Here is a 20049-nt window from a genome sequence, read left to right as displayed (position 1 = left end):
TCAAAGTGTGTTTATTATTGCATGTACCAAATTGCTTCAGCACAGCAAAATTCTTACGACTTGGCAAGCAACATTCATCTACGCAGTAGACGTCATACATATAACATATACCAAAAAAAATAACATAAAACTCTATAACACTATGACAATACAACATATAAAATGCTCTGTACTGGAATAAAGTGAACTGCTCCATACACCACAGGAAACGTCCTTTTTTTTTTTTTACAATGTAGAGCCAACCAGCATGTGCTTTTCTGAAGACAAAAAGAGGAAGGTGGGTATTCTACTAAACTACTGGATATTTCTTAGAAGGAGTAATTACTGAGTCCCCTGGTTGGGTTTGTTCCTTAAAAGTGCAATATGCAACAATTATACTTCAGGATTAGGGTTAGGATAAGCAGTTTAACCTTAAAATAACAGCTTAAAAAAAATTGGGGCGCTACAATGACTTTTAATATGGAGAATTGCGTCCGTGCCAATGGCATAGCAGGGTCGATAGGCATATAACTGCCTTCTGTAGTTTTGCCTGCCGATGCCCGCCGACCTGACTTTGATTACCTTCTGCCGATCTAGTAAGTAGCTTATTTGCCGTCTTGCTTAGTCTTGTGTTGCACATGATTGATGTTTGACTGTGTAAAGACAGTCGTTGAGTAATTAGTTTGTCATAATGTCAAAGTCAGCACATTTCAAGAGATTTCGTTAGTTTTAGCTGCTAGCATACCTTTAGCGAATAGCTATTAATCCTTAATGCACCTTTAAAGCCACATTCTCATCCACTACTGATAATGTGTAAAAAGAGTATAACGCAAACATACAAACCCTAGCAGTAACCATCTTTGTACACTGTGAGTAAAGTACCAGACAATATTGAAGAGAGACTGGGAACCTGTGGACATCTGTGGATACATTCTCATCTGTTATTGATGATTCATAAAAATAACTACAATGCTAAAGGTGCAGATCCATACAAGCGATCTGGGCGACGCGATCTGGGCGACCCCATGCATTTCAACGGGAGCCAGCTCCATTGTGACGTAGACCAGCGATCTGAGCGACGCGCCTGATGAAAATTCGAACATGCTCAAACTTATGCAAATGAGGAGCGATTTTTCTCGTCTTTGACGGTTTGAAAAATCACTAGTCCAGTCTATTTCCACACGCTACACCACGCCCACTCAAAGCAATGGAATTTGATCGCGTCGCTCAGATCGCTTGAATGGATCTGCACCGTAAGAACTAGCAGCAATCAGTCCAGTAGACTATGAGTATAGTAACAGTAAGAGTTGAAGTGTTGACATTTAGATATCTATCTACGGACAATCTAGGCTAGATTCTCATCTGCTAAGGTGGCCTAAAAGGTTCCTGAAATGGCTATCATGACACCCTGTAGCCATGTAAGAGCTGAAGAGAGCTAATGGAACCTGTGGGTGTTTAGATATGAGTGGAAGCCCTCCCGTCCATTGAGCTGTTGCGAGACAAGTATCGGCTGGTGTTTGTACGATTTTCCTCTCCCATCGCATTCTCAATTTTGGACAGCAGCGAGCTTCTGAACTTCTTTCTGAAGTCGTTGCCCATGAACACGTACAGCACGGGGTTGAGGCAGCTGTTGGCGAGCGCAAGCAGCGTGCCGAACTGCTGTCCGTTCTTGATGGACGTCTTGTCGTAGAAGCCATGGTTCAGCTCCAGGAGGATGAAGACGTGGTAGGGCAGCCAGCAGATGAAGAAGGTGACGATGAGGGCCGTCATGATCTTCAGAGGCTTGGTGGACCTCTTGATCGGACCGCTCATCAGCCTGCGGGCGATCACAGAGTAGCACACGATGATAATGATGAAAGGGACAACGAAGCCGAAGACAAAGCGACTGACGGCGATGACGGTGTGGCTATGCGGGTCTGTTGTGTAGCTGTTGAAGCAGTGGGTTCTGCCCATATGAGTTGTCACGTCTCTGAAATAGATGGAGGGGATGCACAGAACCACAGAGAAGATCCACGCCACAGTGACCGCGACGGACGCGGTTCTGGCGGTCCGGTGGTTCTGAGCCCACACAGGGAACACCACAGCGATGCACCTGTCCACACTGATGCAGACCAGCAGGAAGATGCTGCTGAACATATTCACAAACATCATGAAGGAGGTGACCTTGCACAGGAAGAGGCCAAAGACCCAGTTCTGCATGGCCACAAAGGCTATGTTAAACGGGTGAATGGCACAGACTAGGAAATCAGACACAGCCAGGCTCAGATACCAGGTGGTGTTGACTGTCTTCTTCATCTTAAGGCCAGCGATCCAAATCACTATTCCATTTCCAAGGACACCCAAGAGGAAGATGACAGTGTTGATCACCACAAGGGCGATGCAGGTTGAGTCTGTGAAACATGTTGATTGGGTTGTTTGGGAAGAGTCTTCTTCAGCTGTTGCATTGTCGTATGAGTAAGTGCTGTTGAAGTCAGGATAATCCAAATCCATACTGTAATCCAGATCGATTTCCATCTATCTTGGCATAACCTCTAAAGATATAAGGAGGGGATTATTTTTGGTTACAGTGGGGGAAAAAAGTACCACTGCAAGATTACACTGTCACCGACTGCAGCCAGTACAGGACAGGATCCTATATCAATTGGGTTGTTTTTTTTTTTCAACAACAATGTCCATTTAATGTAAAACACTGTAGTTAAACCATTTACATTTACAACAAAACATCATTGGAAATAATTGTGACCACTATTTTATTGTGTCATGCTGTAACACCACAAGTACCCTATAAAGATGACGCACTGTATGAAAAATAGCACTGATATCTCGTCCAGATGAATTACTACACATTTGTTTAAATTATTATTATGATATCAATGTAAATAGTGAATCAGTGAGTAGAATTACTTCAAAACTGAACCCTTACCTCAGCCTCTGACCTCTTTGGTGTCCAACAGAGTGCAAAGTGTGGTGAATATTTGGACATCCTGTTTGTTTATAGCAACCCATGACGTACTTGTGACTGTTCAGTTTCACGTTTTCACTCTCCATGCCGATACTTCCCCTTCATAGGAAGTGCTTTTAACAGGTTGCACAATGACAAGAATTAACGCCCAACTTTTAAAACCCTTTTCTGGACATTCAACCATTACTCAATCTTTTTCTTCCTCTTTTCTCCCCCCTGTAAGAATATTTTTTTTTTTGCACCAATGCGTATCTTCTCAAACCTGAAGAATGATTTGATCTCAAGAGGCAGAGGATTTCTCTGTAAATCTCACTTAGTGTGTTACATTAAAAATAGCAAGCCTAGCGTAAATGATGCTGTGCAGTGACGTAGCAACAAGTCAGGTGTCAATGCAATCACCACATTAGACAGATTATCTACGGCAAATATAATCTGAAATGAATGGTTACTAGCTAGCCAGTAGCCTAACTTTTAAAGCCTCAAGGTCCCCAAAGATTGAAGTGTTGCTGCAGCAATTCACATGCATCACAAAACTGGTGTCTTCAACAGCAGTCACAGACTAGTTTCCAGACTGCCCCACTCAGTATCTTGGTTTAGAGCAGAAGTTACCGTGTCCGGAGCCAAGCGCTCCGCCAAACTGTATAATTCTCAAATCATTTGTCGGTCCGGGTCCGGGTCCGGGTCCGTTTCCGGATAAATGATTGAGAATTATTCAATTTTGACGGAGCGTTTCTATTTAAACCAGAACTGGTTCAGCGGCCGAGGAAACTTACAGACAAATTGCATACGTTGATAATTATCTCACGTGATGCTACTCAGCCAAATATGTGCATTCCGATAAGTATTGCGACTGGACTCAACACTCACTCGAGAGACGAGACACAGTAGTCGGAGAAACTATTGAGAGAAAAAGTAATTTCACATGGCGTGCTCTAATAAGAAAAAATGAGACTGCAAAAACAGAGCTTTTAATCAAGAATGGGCAGAATAGTATATGGTCATTCCTCCCACGGGCAGTTCAAAACCAGTATGTCTCATATGTTCCCAGACTGGCGATTATTAAAAGCGGCAATGTAAATCGCCACTATGAGACGAAGCACTCAAATCCAAACAGAGTGCATAGAAAATAAACGATCTAAGAGTCCAATATGATCGAGTCACCAGAATTCTAACACATTCATTCACTGCCAAACAACGTGGGCCTACTAACGAATGTTACCTTAAAGTTGCTTGGATTTTGAGTCAAAATAAATTCAAAGAGAAAACATTTACTCATTTAACATTAGAGAGAGAGTGTGTGTGTGTGTGTGTGTGTGTGTGTGTGTGTGTGTGTGTGTGTGTGAGCCTGGCTTGAGTTTCCAAGTTATGTTTAACCCATCTTAAAGGTGAGTTCTACACAAAGCGTCAAGTATCAAAGCCCCTTGACAGACATCTGTACATGGTGTGGTTGTGTGTGTGTGTGTGTGTGTGTGTGTGTGTGTGTGTACACATCTGTACATGGTGTGGGTGTGTGTGTGTGTGTGTGTGTGTGTACACATCTGTGCATGGTGTGTGTGTGTGTACACATCTGTGCATGGTGTGTGTGTGTGTGTGTGTGTGTGTGTGTGTGTGTGTGTGTGTGTGTGTGTGTGTGTGTACACATCTGTACATGGTGTGTGTGTGTGTGTGTGTGTGTGTGTGTGTGTGTGTGTGTGTGTGTGTGTGTGTGTGTGTGTGTGTGTGTGTGTGTGTGTGTGTGTACACATCTGTACATGGTGTGGGTGGACAAGAGAAGAACAAGCCCAAACTGCCTGCCAGTGCTCTGATTACACCTACAGCACTTAACTTCAGAGTGAAAGATGAAAAATGAACTATCGCTATTTCAAATAGACGTAAATTAAAGTCACAACCTTTGTTTATTTTCGACGACGGAAAAAAAGTGAAACACAGTGTTTCACATTAAGCTTCTAAATATCATTAAAGTCCATGGAAAACACGAACTTTGATTTTGAAAATGAAAACAAGGGGAGAATTAAATTATGAATAGCCTCAAATGAAAACTGTTGTTTTCTAGATATCACATAAACCAAAGTTTTATACATCACATAAACCTATAATGGTAAGATATCACATAAACCTATGTTGGTAAGATATCACATAAACCTATGTTGGTAAGATATCACATAAACCTATGTTGGTAAGATATCACATAAACCTATGTTAGTAAGATATCACATAAACCTATGTATGCTGGTAAGATATGAGTGCAAACTAGCTTAAACATATAGTCTGATCTTGTGATAGAAGGTATAAAAGTATTAAACAGTGGTCCTCCTTTCTCTCTGTTATCATCTGGCCTCACATTTCCACCTAAACGAGATGTCATCTTCCACAAAAAAAAGGTAATAATTACTTGATGTTTTCCAGACCATTTCTCTGGAAATAACATAAAAATGATTTACGAGCGGAGTGGAGTGGAATTGTTTCATTCCTTCGGTCGTATTCACTTGTGGCTTCATTAGAGTTAATTTGAAGCACAGTTTCAGTCGGAGTCCGTATGAACATTACTGACCCCTGGGATGACAACAGGCCTCCCAATGTTGATTAAACATTTTTTGTGATTCAAAATCAATACCATCAACCATTCCCATGGAGTTGTCCATGTCTGTGCTGTTGGGAAATCCACTGTTGGTTGTCTTCCAGAATCAGCCGGTCTATTTGTTTCAAACGGCAGTGTGTGTGTGTGTGTGTGTGTGTGTGTGTGTGTGTGTGTGTGTGTGTGTGTGTGTGTGTGTGTGTGTGTGTGTGTGTGTGTGTGTGTGTGTGTGTGTGTGTGTGTGTGTGTGTGTGTGTGTGTGTGTCTGATTGTAGTTTTCTAAGACAGGGTCTGAGGAAGAAGTGCATCCAGTGATAAGGTCAGCAAGCTGGTGAGAGTTCAGATGAACAAAAGCTCTTCTAGTGAAATACAGTATGTAAGGCTAAAAGCTCTTCTTCTGAGATATGTGATGCTAAAAGCTCTTCTAGTGAGATATGTGATGCTAAAAGCTCTTGTACTGAGATATGTGATGCTAAAAGCTCTTTTTCTGAGATATGTGATGCTAAAAGCTCTTTTTCTGAGATATGTGATGCTAAAAGCTCTTCTTCTGAAATATGTGTTGCTAAAAGCTCTTTTTCTGAGATATGTGAGGCTAAAAGCTCTTCTTCTAAGATATGTGATGCTAGAAGCTCTTTTTCTGAGATATGTGATGCTAAAAGCTCTTTTTCTGAGATATGTGATGCTAAAAGCTCTTCTACTGAGATATGTGATGCTAAAAGCTCTTCTACTGAGAAATGTGATGCTAAAAGCTCTTGTACTGAGATATGTGATGCAAAAAGCTCTTCTAGTGAGATATGTGATGCTAAAAGCTCTTCTAGTGAGATATGTGATGCTAAAAGCTCTTTTTCTGAGATATGAGATGTTAGAAGCTCCTCTCCTGAGATTTGTGAGATATGTGATGCTAATACACATCTGCCGCAATAACAAGCAGACCTCACAAGATGAACAGATGGTTGAGGAGTGTGAGTGTGCGTGTGCGTGTGCGAGTGTGTAGTGTGCGTACATGCATGTGTGAGTGTGTCTGTGTGTGTGTGTTTGTGTGTGAGTGTGTGTGCGTGTGCGTGATTGTCTGCCTGTGTCAGTGTGGGTTAGGCAAGGTTTTTTTTTATTTTATTTTTATTTTTTCAGGGTTAGGGTTAGGGTTACATGCATGTGGGTCTGTGTGTGTGTGTTTGTGTGTGAGTGTGTGTCTGCCTGTGTCAGTGTGCTTACATGCATGTAGGTGTGTGTATGTGTGTGTGTGTGCGTGTGTGTGTGTGCGTGTGTGTCTGTCTGTACTTGACCATGTTTCTTTTTTCTGGCCTTTCTTCAAACACCTCCATACCGCCATAACTGCTGTAAGACAGCATGTGCTGCTTTGTGCACACAGGGAGTGTGTGTGTGTGTGTTTGTGTGTGTGTGTGTGTGTGTGTGTGTGTCTGCCTGTGTGTGTGTGTGTGTGTGTGTGTGTGTTTGTGTGTGTGTGTGTGTGTGTGTGTGTGTGTGTGTGTGTGTTTGTGTGTGTGTGTGTGTGTGTGTGTGTCTGCCTGTGTGTGTGTGTGTGTGTGTGTGTGTGTGTGTGTGTGTGCACATAGGGAGTCATGGCTGTTCTTAGATCAGCTCCTAGAGAGGGGTTTGTCCTCAACAAACTGCACCAGCAAGCCTATCATGCAGTTCAAGTTGAGTGAGTTTTAATCATTCTAATTTATGGCAATTTAAAATAAAATATTTACATGTGGCACCTTTCATTTGTCCTGCACGTGTTTATGGTGAAACAAAGTCTACCATCAATCTCTCTCTGGTAACACCAACTGTCAACAGTAACATTTACAAAACCTCCAGTACCTAACCGTCTTATATCTCCCTGTGTCTCTGAAATATGGTTGTGTGGACAAAGGACATGTTTGGGCTTGTCTGGCAGTTGTCTTCTTAGAGCGCAGAAGCTTTTAAATACATATAGAATAGTCTTTAGGGGGATGGAGGCGTTTCGGATGTCAACACACAGAGGAGCTTCCATACCTGATTATTAAAACATTCAATGTACCGTACATCAAACATCTAAGCCGATGGACTGGTATATAGGTGAGTGACGGGCCTTGGAAGTGTGGTTAGAGAATGTTTAGTGGTGTCCAAACATGAAGATGCTTCTGAAAATCCACCTTAAGGATGTTTTTGAAAGAGCTGAGGCGCAAGCTGAAGGGTTTTGCCATGGCCCCCACAGACCCAACCTAAATGTGTGGATGGAGCTCGAAACTGCAGTGCATGCGAGACGGCCCATGAATCTCGCAGAACCAGAAGACAGTTTTGCAAGGAAGAATTGGGGACTTTCGTCTACACAAAGGGGGTGTTGCTAAGCAACACACAGGGTGCTTTGAAACTGTCAAAGATGGAAATAAAAAAAGTGATTTTGCTTAAAATATTAAAGAAATTTGTCATCTCTAATGTTATGTCTTTTGGAAATGAGGTCATATTTAATTGCTCAACTAGTCAGAGTAATATACATTTTGACCATGGGTGCCCAAGGTCCAGGCTGTTTGCGTCAGTCAGGGTGTCGATAAGGGCTGAGGTTTTTATGTGGAAATGGGGGATCATTTAGAAATTAAAGATGCGTTTCAGTAACAACAGCACTGGATCGGTAACCCCTGCCAAACAAATGACAAATAATACAGCCTGATCTTTATAATTATATAATCTAGAACACATGAGCACACAGCACACAGCACACAGTAGACATTATGACTATTAAAACAGCATTCAACATGAGTTGACAATCTTCATTTGATCTGTGCAATGAGCTACATAACTTAGAACAAGGCACAAATGTTATCTATCTGTCCATTTATTAAGTTCAAGGTCTAAAGTGTTAAAAGACTAAAGTGTACAAAATAAAAATGTCAACAAAGTGTGACTGGAAGCATTTACCAACCAATTTCAAGCTTGTCAACCCCCACATCTTGTTCGATTTTCCCAATGCAAATTGTAGTCTAGCCTTTACTGTATGTCATGTTCAGCAAATTGCTCATTGGCTGTAGCCCAAAAACAACACCTTTGCTCATTGGCTATTGCCCAACAACAACACCACTGAGGCCTGGTCGCACAACAGCACATAGGCTAACATGTAAAGAGGTCTATCCAGTTCTGAACTCTAAGCGTCCTCTGTGTGTGTGTAATTACGTTCAAACATGTGGAAGCGCTTTTCTGCCTCACTACACTGTTGCGAATGTGAAGACAAACATGCCATCACCCACATGCCATTACGACCCACCTCCACACCCACCCACCCACCCAAATAAAAGAAGAAGAAAAGATGAAAGGAGAAGGAATGTGTTCTTTTTCAGTCAGTTGGGAGGAAACATGGAATCTTCTGGAATTGGATGATGGGAAAGTATACGTTAGCAAAGAGGGCAGAGGAAGCCATGAGCTGACGGCTACAGAGCTAAGACGCCCTCCTGTGTGAAAACGCTCATAATTCTGGGCCACTGCGAAGACCATAGTTCCAGGGAAGTCCATGAATCTGAAGAACGGAGCCCTTGGCGTGTGAATGCACACGCCATAGTTCCAGGGACCCATAGTTCCAGGGAAGTCCATAAACCTGAAGAGCGGAGCCCTTGGCAACGGAGCCCATCCAGGGAATCATAGTTCCAGGGAATCATAGTCTGTCGGACAATACCTTGACTCAGACATAAAACAGATCTCAAAGACATTTGAATTTAAAATTTGAATTTAATGAAATGTTATTGATAATAATAATAATGATAAGAGAAGAAGAAGCAGAAGAAGAAGAGGAAGAATTAACATTATCATTATTATTTAAATATGTCAGCCTGCAAACTTAAAAGCTATCCTACAAACACAAGACAAGCGTGCAGGGAATCCATCATAGAGAGATGTTTACCATCTACAGAAGATCATGACTGAGGTTGGGGAGAGTAAACGGTTGTTTAACATCTTCAGAAGATCATGGTGGAGGTTGGGGAGAGTTAACGGTTGTTTACCATCTTCAGAAGATCATGGTGGAAGTTGGGGAGAGTTAACGGTTGTTTAACATCTTCAGAAGATCATGGTGGAGGTTGGGGACAGTAAACGGAGAGTTTAACATCTTCAGAAGATCATGACTGAGGTTGGGGACAGTAAACAGAGTGTTTAACATCTTCAGAAGGTCATGGTGGAGGAAGGGGACAGCCAATGTTACTGCCCTCCTTTGGGGCTATACTGTTCTTCTCCTCTGTCTCTATGCTCCTCTTTGTGGATTAACACTTTTTTTTGTTTCTGGTCACACATAGAAGTGTCACGAGACAAATCCAGCACCATCACAGTGACACAGTGTACTTCTGCTTGTCACAAAGTCTTCCATCTCAGTATCAGTAATGCCTTTCAGTTTCAGAGACTGGAAGAGTGCGAGAGCTGAGCGCCACTTCTTCTCTTCACCCTGAGGAGGGACAGAGAGAGAGAGAGAGAGAGAGAGAAAGAGAGAGAGACAGAGACAGAGGGACAAAGAGAGAGAGAGTGAATGAATGAATGAATGGATGATTGACAGACCTTTCACTGCTCCACTGTCTTTTCTTCACAGTGAACAAGACAAATAAATACTCACACACACTACTGATACATTTAACCAATGAGTGGTCCCCCACTACTAATGAGTAATTGATGAGTAATGCTAGCATTAGCGCCTGCTTCTTTACTAATGAGTAAAGTTAGCACTAGCGCTAGTGGAAAGGACATGTATGGACTCTCCCGTCGCCCCACAACATCTGAGGGACGCACTAAAACTATCTGCCTACCAAAAAAAAACACACCTTAAAATGGTTTACAAAAAAACGATATGTTGTTGCTTTAAGCAGTGTACTGTAATGGGACACATACACACACACACACACACACACACACACACACACACACACACACACCCACCCACAAAAGGTGTCCAGTCATTTAGAGAAGCTTTAAACAGCAGCAGTAGGAGGAGAGGAGAGTGTCAGAGGCTTTAACCCACGCAGTGCAACAGCTCATTCGTTTTTACAAGAAGTGAAAACCCGCTAATTTACTGTCATGAGGCCAGTGGTTCCTCAAAGGAGGTCAATAGGTCTTCCACTCCCCATAGTGTGGTGGCATCACCAGTGGTGTAGACCAGGGTACACGCAGGTATACGGAGTATACCCACTTATTTTTCAGTCAGCATTCCGTATACCCACTTCTCGAAACAGGACGTTTATCCTGTGTTGTATGGGCTGCTTAAAAATAAATGAGAGCATACCCACTTCTCCAGGGATCACTACACAACTGGGCATCACACACGAACGTGAACGCTCTTAAAAACAGTCTCTCAGAGAGATGATCACCTCGTACACAACATCAGGGGCTTAAAGATGTTACCAATCATGTTAATATTCATGTGCCCATATTGCTTTGCCCATGACGCCTTTTAGAGGGACACTGTTGAATCATTGGCATCATATTGAGTGAGCGGGAAGAGAGAGCGGATTACCTCACCTCACACTCAACGTCTGGGGCTAGAGGATTTACCTGGAATGAACATATTCATTATAGTTGTGTGAGTGAGTCACTGCAAGACACTGTTTTCCCGAGGTCATTGTAGTAAAGTTATGTTCGGTAAAATGAACAGATAGCCTCCAGTAAAGAAATATAATGAGTGTGTCAGGGACCGAGACAAACCAGACATGAAGACAGTCCAAAAAGAAAAACTAATTTATTGAAGACACCACAACAGGCAACAGGGGAGGAGGAGGCTCAGGCCTCACACAGGAACCTAAAGAGAGGAACATATCATGCTCTGTGTGTGTGTGTGTGTGTAACGTGTTTCCACTCCTGCTTGGTGCCTGACAGACAGCACACCCACTGTAACCGTCATCCTTGAAGAAGTAAATTGCACGGCATGGTTTTACGCAGATTCATCACATTCTCCTTTGATGCAACCTGTCCCACCCCCACACGCACATCAGGTCTAAAGAGGTGAAAAGGACCCCCACCCGACCCCGCCCCCGCCCCGCCACACATCCTCCACCTCTCAAACATGTACCTCTCTGTGAACTCTGTTTAAAACCTAAAACAGCCCATCCTGGAAGAACCGGATCAAGCACAGGCCACCTACTCCATCTTCCCTCATGTTCTGTAGTAGGATGTTCATATATGGAGCAGCAGCGCCTCCCTGATATGGAGTAAGTGCCCACGTGTTCCCACTTACCGCATTTCCTGGCCAGTCTCACATTTCACATGCACTGTTTGTCAGGTATTCTAAACACTCAAACAGCATGGCTGAATGTGAGATGCTAGCCAATAAAAGCAGATTTGGCGCCACCTGCTGGACAATATTCTCAGACACACAGATGTTACCATCACAATCACACTTTATTTCACTTTAGGATCTTTTCATAATAATAATTATAATACTCTCCCTCCCCCCCTTGTGTCCAATATTTGTTTTGCCCACATACATTTTGTGCCTCTTTTCCACCAATCACAGTGCGGGAGAAGGGGGAGAAGCTGGGGGGGAAAAGCTGCCACTCTCAAACAGTTTAATAAGGATGGCCTCCTGAGGCAGCATGTTTAGTGTATCCAAGGAGACGGCCCCCAGGCGCTCCATTTTAGTGCTGGTGACGAACACTCCGCCTTCAGGCAGGCTTGGTGCCCAATCAGGAGAGAGGGGGTGGGGCTCCGAGCCCAGGTTGAGCAGGACCAGGAAGTGGACGCAGCCCCAGGAGCGCAGGAAGGCCAGCGGCGGCGTGGGCGAGGAAGAGGAGGAGGCGTTGAAGGGGAGGAAGGTGAAGGTGCCGTAGAGAAGGGCCTCCTCGCGAGAGCGTGTCGTACTCAGAGACTGGAAGAGTGCAAGAGATGAGCGCCACTTCTTCCCTTCACCCTGAGGAGGGACAGAGAGAGAGAGAGAGAGAGAGAGAGACAGAGGGACAGAGTGAGAGAGAGAGACAGAGGGACAGAGTGAGAGAGCGAGACAGAGGGACAGAGAGAGAGAGAGAGACAGAGAGAGAGAGAGACAGACAGACAGAGGGACAGAGAGAGAGAGAGACACAGACAGAGGGACAGAGAGAGAGACAGACAGACAGAGGGACAGAGAGAGAGACACAGACAGAGGGACAGAGAGAGAGAGACAGAGAGACAGAGAGAGACAGACAGACAGAGGGACAGAGAGAGAGAGACACAGACAGAGGGACAGAGAGAGAGAGACACAGACAGAGGGACAGAGAGAGAGAGACAGAGAGAATGAATGAATGGATGATTGACAGAAGCAAAAAAAAAAGGGATCAGAGCCATAAAGAATGTGACGAGATGCTTTGCTTCAAATCGTTATTTGCCCCCCCCCCCCCCTAATTATGGCAAGATAAAGTGAGAAAAATAAATAAATAAGAAATGTATCATATTCTATACAGATGAATCTCTTGCTGCAGATTTGTTTTACTGTAGTCACGAGTGCAGTCTTAAATGTGTGTTATTTTGGGGTGTCGCCACGTGGTGTTTGTCACACCATGTTTTGGGATGACGAAACCAGCCAGTTCTTCACCCGCAGCTTTTATGTGTTCACAAGAAACCTGGGGTTAGACCAAAGCATCCCTTGGCGCAGTAAATCTTGCTGCTAAAGAGGTCTGATTCCACACACACACACACACACACACACACACACACACACACACAGCAGAGAGGAACACTGGCACACCTGCTAAATAGATCTGATTCCCGGAGTTCCCTCGGCCTGTTGTTTTGTTTTGGCAATTTAATGAATTCCAAATGAGTTTCCTGTCTGGTGTCTCACATGGAAAGATCCCCCGTTGCCCCAGCGCCCAAGACTGATTCATACTGTGTGTGTGTGTGTGTGTGTGTGTGTGTGTGATTCATACTGTGTGTGTGTGTGTGTTTCATACTATGTGTGTGTGTGTGTGTGTGTGTGTGTGTGTGTGTGATTCATACTAAAGCAGCTGCCTCAACGCATGGAGTCACTGCTGGTCCACCGCCAGGATACATGTACCAGGAACACGCCCTGGGGCAAAACTCTCACAAACACTCAGCATGGAGAGCACTCCTGTCCACGACCACACACACACACACACACACACACACACACACACACACACACACACACACACACACACACCCCTGTGAAGGCCCTGAGGAGGTATTGCAGATTCTAATAGACACAAATAGGCTCTTAACGTTACAGCTCTCGTGCCAGATGTGGATTCTAACAGACACAAACGGGTTCTTAACTTCACAGCTCTCATGTTAGATGAATAGAATAGAAAAGAAAAGCCTTTATTGTCATTGTATTTGCATACAACACAATTTGAAAATGTTAAGATGTGGTTGTGTTTGTTTTAAGCTGTCTGTTTAATTCAATGTAATGTATTTATTATTTGGGATGTCATCTTCATTATAAACAATAAAAAGCTGCACAGTGCACTAGTAAAGACTTTTCTTAACAGAGGGACGAGACATCATTTCTGACGCCTGCTAAATATCCTTTCAGAAGTTCCAATCAGTTTTGTCTCTTAATGATTTTTGCTTTAAGCATATGCAGACTTGGCGGCCAGGTTTAATGTGACAGCACGACATCTGTCAAGTATATAAACAGAACACAGCCCAGGTGATCGCACGGAACTGTACCACACCTGTGGAATCCACTCACCTGAACGGAGATCTCAGTGGCATTCACTGTGGTGTTCTGGGGAGGGAGAAAAGAGAAGCATTACTCTCTGTGGCCTGTAGGGGGCACCCTGACTGGCTGATGAGGGCTGGTGACTCACCTGCGCTGGGCTGACCTCCTCACCATCGCTGACCACCGGCGTGCCAGGGAGGGTCATCAGCAGCACCATGACGATCCTCTGAAGCTCTGGAGAGACGTGCCCACCAACCTAGACACACACACACACACACACACACACACACACACACACACACACACACACACACACACACACACACAAATGAACACCCACATAAATACACACACAGACACACATATTACATACCGGTATAAAGCAATTACCTGAAGACCAGTGCTAGAGCCTAACTTAGGACACAAACCCACTTTAATACTCATTAAACTCATTTAATACTCACTCAATTTCTACTTCTCACACATTATATTACATTTTGTATTTTAAAGTATAGTCATCTTTTATAATATTAATTTATACATATTATACAAAATATTTTCCCTCATCTCGTCTCCGAATCACATACCGTCCAGCTGGGCCACTGTGTCCTGGGAATCTGGAGGTTCGTCTCCACGGCGGTGGCCACCTAGATGGATAAGATAGATAAACTTTTATTAATCCTGTGATGGAAATTCAATTGTCAAAGCAGCAAGGTAGTAGGAATAGAATTCAAGTATATACATAAACATTAAAAAAGAAATGAATACAAATTTGAAAAAGAAATAAAATAAATAGACAACATAGTGCAGCGTACATACATTACATAAAACTAAATGTTTGTTTGTGTAATACCTCTTGGGCGGAGAGGGGGTGGTCCGAGGGGGGTAGCAGGGGCCGCGTCACCAGCTCCACCAGAGACGAGTTCACCCCCCCACTGGACGTGTTGGCCATCACATAACTGTCAGCCGTTTCCCTCACCACCAAAATCCTTCCACACGGAGACACGAGGGAGGTGGAGAGAAGTTAGGTTAACTGTTAAAAAGTACAGAGGCTTCATGAAGATTTTAACGGTTTAACTTTGTTCTGTGTGCATGCAGTGTAGCCCATCAATGTTCTAAGACCACAAGATGAGTTAAGCCCGATCACAGAGAGAGAGAGAGAGAGAGAGAGAGAGAGAGAACTTAATGAACTAGAAAATGCATTTCCTGAAGGAAATACCAGTGCATGAAATGCAAAGGTTAAGAAAGGAAGAAGAAAAGAAAGAAGAGTGAAAGAAGGAAAGAAGAAAGGAAAGAAGAGTGTAAGAAGGAAAGAAGAGTGAAGAAAGGAAAGAAAAGTGGAAGAAGGAAAGAAGAGTGGATGAAGGAAAAAAGAAAGGCAAGAAGAGTGGAAGAAGGAAAGACAAAAGGAAAGAAGAGTGAAGAAAGGAGAGAAGAGTGGAAGAGGGAAAGAAGAAAGGAAAGAAGTGAAGAAAGGAAAGAAGAGTGGAAGAAGGAAAGAAGAAAAGAAAGAAGAGTGAAATAATGAAAGAAGAAAGGAAAGAAGAGTGAAGGAAGGAAAGAAGAGTGGAAGAAGGAAATAAGGAAAGAAAGAAAAGTGAAAGAAGGAAAGAAGAAAGGAAAGAAGAGTGAAGAAAGGAAAGAAAAGTGGAAGAAGGAAAGAAGAGTGGATGAAGGAAAAAAGAAAGGCAAGAAGAGTGGAAGAAGGAAAGAAAAATGGAAGAAGAAAATAAGAAAGGAAAGAAGAGTGGAAGAAGGAAAGAAGAGTGAACAAGAGTGGCTCTGGATGAAGAGATAAAGAGAGAGTGAAAATATTGAAAAAAGGAGATAAAAATGGAGTGAAGAAGAGAGATTGAGTGTGAGAGAAAGTTGACAGAGAGAAAGATGGAGAGATAGAGAGAAAAAAAAAGAGAGAATGGATGGTGTCTTAATGTTCCTAGTTACAGTTAAATTGAGAGGGACAGAGAGAGAAGAGGTTCTTTGGATTTGGCACAGGTGTCAGTGAAGCATACTAAGGCAGAAGGCAGTAACTTCTATGTTAAAGCTCAGTGGTATGATAACAATGGAATAATGACCCTATTAATTAATCAGTAGTAATACTATTTCATTTATCACAATTACCAATACAATGATTATCACACACACACACACACACACACACACACACCATTGAATTATCACATTAAGCACATAAAACAATGAACTTGAATGGTCACATGAAACACATAAAACATCTATGTCAGTCCATTGGGGTGTGTGTGTGTGTGTGTGTGTGTGTGTGTGAGAGAGAGAGAGAGAGAACGATAGAGAATGAGGCCCATTTTCCCCCTCCACATGCCCCCGCTCGCCAAGCGAAGTTACCCGATTTAGATGCACCTTTTTCGGACTAGCCACAGGCACTGGGTGGGGGAATAGCCCGATAGCTTAGCATATCTGCCATGCAATTCTAATGGTAATGCTACCTAGCTTGGTATGCTAACTGTCGGTAGCCTATACATCGTGAAATCAACCAAAATACTGATGTCACTGGCTTTAATTTGATAATGGCATGTTAGTAGTACATTTAATATCAGTACATTTGTTTAATTACTGCTGATATTTTACAAATACGTCAAAAACTCATTTTTGACCAAACTTGAAGTTACAGTCTTTTGCCTTAGCACGGCAGAATAAAGCACAGGTGCAAGCCAGTTTAAAGACCCTATTATGATGTCATAATGGCCCAATGTAAGTCAATGGGAGAAATTTATATTCGTTTTTCTTTAATATCTTAAAAAGTATAAAGTTTAGAAAAGTGAAAAATACATAGCATAAGTGTCGTTTACAAGACCTACGCGACAAAGTTTGAATGAAGTTTCTACGTTAAGTGGTTCGGGCTGAATTAATCGCAGAAAAAGGTAACAAGAATAAGAAGAAGAAGAAGCCTAGGAATAACAATACAGGGCATTTCATGCACTGTAATTATAAATGTTTGACTAAAACATGTGCCTGGCAGCCTGTGAGCAGATTTCTTGTGTTGAATATTCTTCTTCGTGGAGGTGAAATAAGTACCGTTCATTGTCCTCTTCACTGAACTCCTGCAGCAGAGCCCTCCACTTCATCAGGATCTAACGGGGGGGGGGGGGCACAGTACAGTCACTACACAGGCCTACCCAGGTGCTGCCAACCCAACTCTAGTTCTGTTCTGTCCAAGTAGAAGATCGTTTTACCTTCTCGGAGTAGGTTGCGTCCGTATCGCATATTCCAAAGCCAGAGACCCCCTGCTCCAACCAAAACTTCAGGGAGTACTGGAGGCCAAAGAAAGAACCACGTCACTGGGGTTAGAATTCAAATCAGATGGGCAACAGCCAGACGTTTCAACGCTAATCATGATGAACTGGCACAGATAACAAAAGCTGATCTGAAAGGAGTTAAAAAGAAACGATCATGCAATTTGCCTGCAAGGGTATTTCTATTGGTTTGTAATTTCGTATGCGTGTCATTTAATTTTCCTTAAAAGTTCCTGAAGGGGCTTGATACATCTGGCTGACTTCTCCCAAATGAAACCAGATATCCTGGGCGGACCACTACATACGAAACAAGATCATCTAAAGTACGCATGTACCTGTATGTATCCCGAGGAGTCAGAAAGACCCTCTGTGTTGTTCATTGGCCCCTGCTCATTCAATAAATCCAAATTGCACAGGTCCAACAGGATCTTCATACCTGCACACAAGCAGAAATTGACAGATAAAACTGGTTGGACATGGATAGACTTAAATGTTTTGGGGGCATTTGTTTCATCCAACACAGACCCAGTCTGCTAAATGGAGACAGCCCAAGGGCCACCACCCTACGCTTGATAAATGCTCTTGAAAGTCAAAACATATTTTACAGTAGCAATCTTGTAATCTACGGCATGCCCACAACTGCAGTCTTAGCCGTCATACCTGCACTCATGTAGAAAAAACAAACAAACAAACAAACAAACAAACACTCTGATTTGAGTGGCAGGTAAGTGAACTGTGAGGAGCATTGCCTGTCAAACTTTCAATACTACACATCTCTTTAGCCTGAACCCTCAGAGTCAACACAACACAAGTCATGGCTAGATGATCCTATTCTTCAACCATCAAAGTCAACACAAGACTAGATGATTCTTTTCTTCAACCAAACCAAATGAACCTCCCATCCCCAGGCTAGTGTAGACCCAAATCAGGCCCTATAATATCTTTCCATCCCCAGGCTACAGCTAAACCTGTGGAACACCATATAGGAATGAATTCAATAAAACATTAAAAAGTGCCAACTTCGCATCTGACTTGTTTAGATCATTACCACATGTCAGTCCATGTACCACATGACCATCCAGCTAATTAAACCTCCACTGGCACAGCTCTCTCTCTCTCTACCTCCCTCCCTCCCTCCCTCCTCTCCCCCCTCCTCCCTCTTCCTCTCCCCTTCTCCTCCTCTCCCACTCTCTCCTCCTCTCTCTCCTCCCTTCCCTCCTCTCTCTCCCCCCCCCTCCTCCCTCTTCCTCTCCCACTCTCCCCCTCTGGTGTAGGCCTAACTCTAGGCTGACACAGGGATTGGTATAAGGACTGACACAGGGACTGGTATAGGGGTGGCACAGGGACTGGCACAGGGACTGGTATAAGGATTGGCACAGGGACTGGCAAAGGTCACCCACCTTTCTGGTGACTCTCTGTGAGAAGCTTTTGAAACTGAGGCATGGTGCCAACGCTGTGGCTCATCTCGGTGAGGTTGGACGGGGAGATGCCCTTCGGGAAAATACCCTCCAACATCAGCGCCCCCACCCCCAGGGTCTTCAGGTAGGGCAGCCTCTCACGCACCACTTCATGGGGTTAGAGACATGGGGGGAAAAAAAAGAGTTATTAATGAGTAAAACGATTGACTCAATTTCAGTAAGGGGCTAATTTCAGCTGAATATGCTGCTCTTTACATTTTAAAAACATCAACATTAGAATGAAAACATTTTAAATGTATTGCATCTAACAATCTCTTGATGTCTTAATACAGGCATTATTTCAAACTTCAGTCCCTAACGTTGTCTGGTTCAACTCACCCTCAAATCCGCCGACAGCACGACCCTCCGAGTCCATGAGCAAGGCCGGCTGCAGACGGTAGAACAGCTCCTTCTCCCACCACTGCAGCTGCGGTGCCACCGGCCGAGGGCTCTGCACGATGATGGCGATGGCAGCGCCGAGCATGGCCAGCCAGCACAACCAGAAGAGTAGCACCAGGCGGCTGCGGAACTTATTCCAACCGGGACCGCCCGCGATGAGCTCCAGCTCTTCCTTGCTCAGGGGCTTCCACCTGGGTTCGGGTTCGGGCTCCGGCATGAGCAACGGTACCGTCTCCGCGCCAGCCAGGTTGCCCGCCAGCCCTGCTCCCGACCCCGCATTCACGCTGCCGTAGCCGACGTCACCATCCGCGTTGAGAGGCATTTTGTCCAGCTGCACGTTTGGAGATTGGGCCTAAGTGAGGTTCAGAAAACACCAATTAACGTGACCCAACAGGTAAACTCCACACAACTTCTACAGGGAATCAAACCTAGTTGGAATTTTCCTCTGTTTACAAATCCCGCGAAGATAGGCGTAGTTGAATTTACACGTCTTACTTTGATTATGAGTAAAATAGGCTCATGAAGTCGACCATTAAGCTAATTTGACAGTTGTACGTGCACTCGGACTAGACAATGCGTGGGCAGTGGAGCCAACAATGGCCATTTTAAGGAGTCGTGTGATTAATTAAAAAACAAACACACACACACACACAATTGAAACCACGCCAAAAACACCTAGAAAACTAACAGTAGGTAAGCGGCCAGACATAAATGCCAGTTTTGAGAACACTATAACCTACATTCAGGTCCAGCGGGAGTGGATGTTCCAAAGGCCAGCAAGTTGTTCAGCTTTGGAAACAGGTGCG

The 20049-nt window shown here is 43.7% G+C and overlaps 2 protein-coding genes across 2 annotated transcripts; both read right to left on the bottom strand.

Moving 5' to 3' along the window:
• Nucleotides 1–1434: 1434 nt before the first annotated feature.
• On the bottom strand, nt 1435–2962 carry LOC308370064 (chemerin-like receptor 1; the record flags this gene model as incomplete). Its single annotated transcript, XM_080844627.1, has 2 exons — nt 1435–2493; nt 2903–2962. 2 exons carry the CDS (start codon nt 2960–2962, stop codon nt 1435–1437), a joined length of 1119 nt encoding a protein of 372 aa, XP_080700753.1.
• A 9011-nt stretch (nt 2963–11973) lies between these two features.
• LOC308370005 (amino acid transporter heavy chain SLC3A2) lies at nt 11974–19565 on the bottom strand (the record flags this gene model as incomplete). The annotated part of the gene is made up of 10 exons (XM_080844564.1): nt 11974–12372; nt 14149–14184; nt 14267–14374; nt 14706–14765; nt 14972–15107; nt 17170–17225; nt 17328–17405; nt 17723–17823; nt 18788–18952; nt 19184–19565. The coding sequence occupies 10 exons, from the start codon at nt 19563–19565 to the stop codon at nt 11974–11976; spliced, it is 1521 nt and encodes a 506-aa protein (XP_080700690.1).
• Nucleotides 19566–20049: the final 484 nt, after the last annotated feature.

The sequence above is a fragment of the Sprattus sprattus genome, assembly GCF_963457725.1.
Source record: "Sprattus sprattus genome assembly, chromosome: 9".
NCBI lineage: Eukaryota > Metazoa > Chordata > Actinopteri > Clupeiformes > Clupeidae > Sprattus > Sprattus sprattus.
This window is presented reverse-complemented; position numbering and strand designations above follow the sequence as displayed.